This window comes from Capsicum annuum, chromosome 1 (genome assembly GCF_002878395.1).
Source record: "Capsicum annuum cultivar UCD-10X-F1 chromosome 1, UCD10Xv1.1, whole genome shotgun sequence".
In the NCBI taxonomy this organism is placed as follows: Eukaryota; Viridiplantae; Streptophyta; class Magnoliopsida; order Solanales; family Solanaceae; genus Capsicum; species Capsicum annuum.
The window spans coordinates 201511619-201518888 of record NC_061111.1 but is presented as its reverse complement, the minus strand read 5'-3'; the positions used below and the strand labels follow the sequence as shown (position 1 = coordinate 201518888).

Sequence of the window (7270 nt, the reverse complement as noted above, 5' to 3'; positions counted from 1 at the left end):
TACCAGATTGAATCGAATTTAGGTCAAAAAAAAATGAGCTTAATTAATAAAAATGTGGTTCATTAATTCGTTCAAAAGTTACTTAAGGTTGAGATGTTAAACAATAAGTCGATCATAGCTCAATTTGTCCAATTCTTACTAAGTTTTAATTTTCTTCATTTATTTTCGTATAATTCAATTAATTACCTAATATGTAACATCCCCCCTCTCCCTTATTATGACTATGTGTAATATATCAAAAAAAGTACTCTTAAAAATACTTTTTAGCCCAAATAAGTCCAAACCGAACGAATTAAAATAGATTGAGGTAATAAACGAAGGGGTCATTAACCTAACCAAACTTTTCTAGTCATGTTTCATAGCTAAGTTGGCGCCCATATACTTAGCTATACTCTATGTTCTTCCCTTTCAAAACTATAAATACATACTCCCAACAAGAAAGGACATGTCATACCAAACAATCAAAAAAAATAAAGTAAAATGAAGCCTCTTTCCTCTTTCTTCCCTCCTCTTTCCCTATTTCTCTCCTTATTTTTCCTAACATTCCATGGCTCAACAGGCCAGAATTTAATAGAAAACACTTGCAAAACATGTTCAAAAGACGATCCAAATATTAAGTATGATTTTTGCACTTCATCTCTACAAGCTGCTCCTGCCAGTGAATGTGCTTCTCTTCGTGGACTGGGGATGATATCGATTAGGCTAATTCGATACAACCTTACTGATACGAGATGTCACGTTAAGAAACTATTGAAGGAAAAGAATTTGGATCCTTATGTAAAGAGATGCTTAAAGGATTGTTTGGAGCTTTATTCAGACGCAATCCCAACTATCAAGCTTGCTATGAAGAGTTACAACGCGAAGAAATATTATGATGCCAACATACAAATAAGTTCAGTTATGGATGCCCCTACGACATGTGAAGATGGATTTAAGGAGAAAGAAGGTGTTGTGTCACCATTAACAAAGAGAAATGATATTACTTTCCAACTGTCTGCAGTGGCTCTTTCTGTTATGAATCTTGTTAAGAATAATGGGTAAATTGATCAAAGATATTCCTTCTTAATTTTGAATGTTGATATTCATGTATGTCGATTAATTATATTATTAAGTCGGTAGTTTCTTTTTTAATCTTTGCTTGAACTTCTGTACTTAAATATTTGTTTATCTTTCTTATATACGTATATTGGAGTTTACTTAATTAGTTCAGAAAATGCAGGAATCAGCTTAATTATAATCTTGGTAACAATTTCTTATGCTAATATATAGAAATAATAAGTATCTTTCTTATCCCGAAAAAGAAGAAGAAAAAGGTTTATTTCTTTCTTTCTTTCTTTTCCTTTTATTTTAACTTATCTTAAAGCAATTTTTTTCCAAGAGTATACAATTGAGACTGTATTACACAATATGAGAATAAATGCAATTAATCTCTACTATCATTTTATTTCTGATTTTAGGTCTTCGATGATGGTAAAAATTAAATATCGCGAAGTAAATACACTACACCTTTGATAAGCTAGATTTAAAGGCCTAACAAGTATGAGAAGTACACTAAATGTTCTCATTTGCCAATGATATTATGCTACTGGAATAATTCAAGATTCTTGAGACATGCTTCAATTTTGGTGATATGTTCAATATGTTAAGTTGTAACAATTTCAACTCAAATTAAAAAGTAAATAATAACAAAAGAAAACAAAAAACATATAGACAGTGATTAATCATTGATCTCCCTTTCTAGGCATCATACTGCTGAAAAGCTAGATTGCAAGCCTATTAGTTTACCTACTGCTGTAACCAAAATTTGGACTCATGAGGTTTAATTTGGGCAACATGGAAACAATGGTTGAGGGTTAGCTCGATTGGTGCGCCTTTTCATGTTTGCTAGAAAGTTGTCACATTGATTTGTTACCAGTTAAATCTGCTTAAGCGTAACTTTGGTCGCTTATTGTAACCTTGATAATAACTCTTAGAAATAGCATTGGATTTGGATGTCCTCCTTGCGCATAAGCTTGAAGGCAAGTAGGCAGCGGTTTTCACTTCTAACTCTTTATGTACTAGTACTATTCAAATCGAGATATAATAAGTGGACAAAGTTTGTACAAAATCCTTGTTTCCAACATAATTTAAATTCATGAAAAATAAACTCCAACCACAAATAAAAATACAAAGAAATAATAATTTTATTGATGAACAATTGTGGGTACAAATTTGTTCCTCTCTTGATTCTTCTCTCGATTTTCTCCGTAATTCGAGGACCGTTAGTGACGTATTTCTCGAACCTCTTTATGAATATATTTTGTGGGATGTTGCTGATCTTTTTACGAATACCCATCGAACATAGGATGATCTCTTTATGAATATCCCATGATTTTGTGGGATATTGCTGATCTTTTTACGAATACCCATCAGTTTATGGGATATTCAAGATGCCCGTTTCAGGAAATATTTAGGGCCATCAGTTTATGGGATATTCAAGATGCCCTTTTCAGGAAATATTTACGGCCATCAGTTTATGGGATATTTAAGATGCCTGTTTCAGAAAATATTTAGGATTTAGGTAGAGTAGCCATCAAGCTAGATTTAAGATAAAGTAGCTTTCAAGAACTCTAATCAAAATTGAACTCTTTTTGCAGAGTCCACAAAATTTCAGTTTCTACTATCCTTTTTACGCCATTGACGACAAACCAAATCTCACCCATCCACCTTAATTAATTAACAGTTATTACTAGCTTCACAACTTCAAAAGAATGGGCACAAAATTAATTATTACATGTAACTAGCAAGTCATGATGATATGATATGTATGTAGTAGTTTTCCTAACAAAGAGTCTCCCATATCTTTGAGCCATTCAATTTGTTTGTTTGCTTATGTATCTCGACCAACTTTTCTAAAAGTAAATTTTTATATTCCATTTAAAGTTCCAATAAAATCAATCAATGTTCAACAACTTGAAAAGAATCGAACTTTTACAAACACAGATTTCTTTTCAGATTTTGAACATAAGGTTTCAAGACATGCATGTATATATAGAGAGAGAGGCATGTGGAAGAAATAAATCATAGTAAAGAATCAAATATATTTATACCACAAAGTTTTTCCACAATTGAATATTGAAGATGCTAAATATCCATTTCCATACAATAATTTTCCAGTTCCTATATTTTCAGTTACCATTTGTTAATTCTTTGTCTTTATTTGACCCAAAATGGGAAATTTCCTTGATTATTTTTACTAACAACTTAAGTTAAGGTCAGTAAAAAGAAGTTATTTTGAGTATTTGATAACATGTTGAATAGGATTTGCAACCCAAATAGGGACAGAATAAACGACTCCAAGTAACTTTATTTTCGAATAAATTCATTATTTGATCCAATATGGAGAAGAAAATTAAATGCCTATCTCATTGCTCTTATGAATGTTTGAAAAAGAAAGAAAGATAAAATTTCCCTGCTTTACCAATAAAGCATATATTATTATTAGATTAAATCTAAGTAGACAAAAGAAGAAGATAATTCTACATTGATGCCTTAAATCAGGATATCTCTATCTCTATTATTATATTAAAAGTGTGAAGCACTTATAATTGACGTTTGCTATTTTTACCCTTTATTAAAAGTTTTCTCTTTAAATAAAATCGTCTTTTTGCAAATTCCTATATTAAATTTTTATATTTATTTGTAAAGTCCTACATTAATTTTTTTTTTTTTAAATAATGTCCAATGTTGGACCCGAAAATAGTTTTATTTTTTAAATAACGTCCAATGTTGGATCCCAAAATAGCAAATTCACACACTTTTTTTGTAAAGTCCTATACATGATAAAATCATAAGAATTTTTTCCATTACACATACCGTAAGAATATTTTGAAATGACAAATTCACATACTTCTTTTGCAAAGTCCTATACACGGCAAAATCGTAAGAATTTAAAATGACAAATTCACATAGTTATTTTTCAAAGTCCTATACGTGGCAAAATCCTTCTCTAATTAAATTAGGACAATCCTATTAACTTAGTTATTTTGCAAAGTCCTTCTCTAATTTAATTTGGACAATCCTATATTTAACCCCAAATTTTTTTTTTATACAATCCAAATTAAATTAGGACAAGCCCTTCTATAAATACGATTGTAGTCTGCTATTTTCTTTGTCTCCTCCTTTCTCGCTCCTGCTCTCGTGTTGTTTCTTCATCATGATCAAACTATTTCCTGCATCACCATCAATTTCTTCTCAGGTTTTTTCTGCTATAATTTCTTTCAACAATTCACCTTTTCACTTACGTTAAACACAATATTAATTGTTATGCCAGCTTAAAAGCTGTTTTGTTTTCGTTTGTTTGTTTGTGGTTTACTGTTCACTTACCATTGCTTACATTCTTAGTTCATTTACTTTTTCTGTTCCTGTTTGCATCTATTTAGTATCTCTTGTTTCTTCTCCTACTATTTTGTTAATCTACCAACAAGATTCATATATTCAGGTAAAATTATCTCATCTCATATAATACATTTAGTTATATAATCATTTGTTACTGTTATCATAACTTTGATTTTTGAGAATATTAGTGCAATGGACTCAAATATCGAATCAACAGATTCAATGACTGAATCAGCGGACTCAATGACAATAGTTACCGAATTAACTGATTCAATTATCGAAGTGGTGCCTGTTAACACAGTGAAGCTCAATGATCGCACCTCCATAATAAGATCTTGGTTATAGAATGTCAAGCAATAAAAGAATTTACTCGATCAACGATCGGTACTCGAAAAACTTTCACATTCGTGGATGAAGAGTTACTTAATTCATCAACCACTCTACTTATTTATGGATAATGTTCTTCTACTGTTCGACTCATCAAGAACCATCTATATTATCAAATCAAGTGTTGTCGTTTCTGGTTACTTAAGACATTCTCAACAATAAATGATTCAAAGAGAAAATTTTCTTTTATACTGTATCAAGTTTAAAGACGCAAATAAGGGTATGAGAAAGAGCCCTTCGTGCCTTAAGACTTCTTTCTATAGCCTTCCTTAGTGTTGTGGACCCAAAGGATACTTGAAATCGCTCAAATATAAAGAAAAAATTCAAAACAAACCAACAAAAAATCGAGGAAAGGGAAAAACAATCCATTATCAATCAAACAATTATGCTCATTGAGAGCTTTTGGCAGTGTAATCCAAAGCAGTAAAGAAAACCATCAATAGTGGATATCTGGCCCCTATATCTCTATTTTCAAGTTTACTAATGTTTCTTTATTTTTTTTTTATGAAAAGCAACAGTGATTGCAACTTAATTATACAAGGAAAATAAACATAAGAAGACATATACACTACGTAAAAACATAAAAGGAAATGTGTTTAAAGTAGAATTTTCAAGTGTGTAATACCTACCTATTCTTTGTTAATTTTCTATTTGTCTTGAGTCTCTTGGCTGCTTGGACGAATCCCAGTATTACCTGCAACTCATCCAATTACTTCACCCGAAAAAAAAATAACAAATTTAGCAGTCAGTAGAGTGTATAATTTGAAAAATCAGGAGCATAATATGACATAAGCACAGAACCAACAAAGTGTTTACATGTATGAAGAATGATAATGTGGAAGAACATTATGCCAAAATTAACTAATCACTTTAGATGACATATTTAATAGAAGTACAATACAAGGACCAGATTTCTTATACTAAGAATATGGTGAAACATGAAAAGAAAACTATGAACAGAAGTACAGAAGGATACCTAAAACTCGTGTTTTATGGAAGTGCCAGGAAATTATCAAGCGCGATGAACATCAGATTAAAATAGATCAAATAAAGAACACACAGCAGCAGCAACATGCAAATAATTAAGAATGTACCTGGGATGTGAAGTGCCTTTGGACAACATCAATTAGTTGCTCCTTCAAGGGGTTAGGTATAGCTTCCCTCTGTTCAAATGACCAGAAACTTCAGCACTTGAAGCTTTTATCAATGATGACTAAGGTACTACAGACACAGCGCCATCATAGTCCAAGAATATTGCCCCTTTTTGTGTCTTCCTATGTGAGGAGACCATGACATCAATAGACAGATTTCTAAAAATTGGAGAAAGAGAATAATAATATGTTGATATTTATACTAAAAGAGAATAGGGGGCACTTGTTGTAATTCGACATAACAGAAAGGATAAGGAACCTGTGAGACAACTTAAATTTAAATGGGGGTCCTTCATAAAAGTTCACCAGAAAGTCTTCTCCGCATGTAGCTATGCGAAATGATCTTGTGGGCTTAAATGAACAACTCAAAACTCTCTTCGAATGACCATCAAATTCACCCACATTTGTTCCTGAGTCACACCTGCCCAAGATAGTTTATCAAACAACGATATTGAATATGCACAGATAAAAATCTTAGGACATGAAATACAAATAGGGCACTTAAAAATGTGCTCACTACACTATTGTCGACTGAAGGAATATGGTATAAAAATTAAAATGATTGAGTGATATACAAAAGAAAATAAGTTCTCAAACAAAATGAAGAATCTCAAATGTAACTATTCTTTTACCACTATACTGATGTTTGTAGACATGTACCAACTTGGCAATTAATAGTCCTAAACCATTATAATATGAGTCTATCTTGAATTAAAGAAGAGCTCGGTAATGAAACTGGCTTGGTTAAACAACCTAATGTCCCTTTGTTTTTCTACTGAACAAGTTTATGTAGTCTTTAGAGAACTTCATTGTTCTATGAACTAATAAATTGGATCAAGACTGGAACCTCTTTTGCTTGGACAATCTTTTCTAGTAGCAAGGTTCCATCTAAATCTATTAAAGCTTCCATTTCAAAACTCAAACTTGTATTGTATGAAAGACTAAAACGATGTTACATAAGGCATAACATAACTCAAGAAAGAATAAAAAAGGAGCAAGGAAAGTAATATCAGAAGAATACGACTTCAAATAAGTACAATGATATATGTAAGCAACCAAGAATGTGGATAAGTTCCTTGTCATTTATTCCATAATGTGAGAGACACTTATACATTTACTATTATGCTTATTACAGAATAATCAAAAGAGAAACTCTACCCATCCCTAAAGATAGGCTATGCTATGTGCATTATAGAGAAGTGTCCATATGCATTCTCTAATACTACATAAATCAAAACCACCTAAATCAGCTATAACTTGGAGATACATTTACAACATAAAAAGGAAATGTTCTTCTATTGCTAATTAACACTATTAGAAAAAAAAAAGTTAATGTCCTTAGACAATGCAGGAAA

The 7270-nt window shown here is 31.4% G+C and overlaps 1 protein-coding gene across 1 annotated transcript; it reads left to right on the top strand.

Moving 5' to 3' along the window:
- The first annotated feature begins 258 nt into the window (after positions 1-258).
- On the top strand, positions 259-1131 carry LOC107844344 (putative invertase inhibitor). The gene has a single exon (XM_016688788.2). It carries the CDS (start codon positions 481-483, stop codon positions 1039-1041), a length of 561 nt encoding a protein of 186 aa, XP_016544274.2. The 5' UTR covers positions 259-480; the 3' UTR covers positions 1042-1131.
- The last annotated feature ends 6139 nt before the right edge of the window (positions 1132-7270 follow it).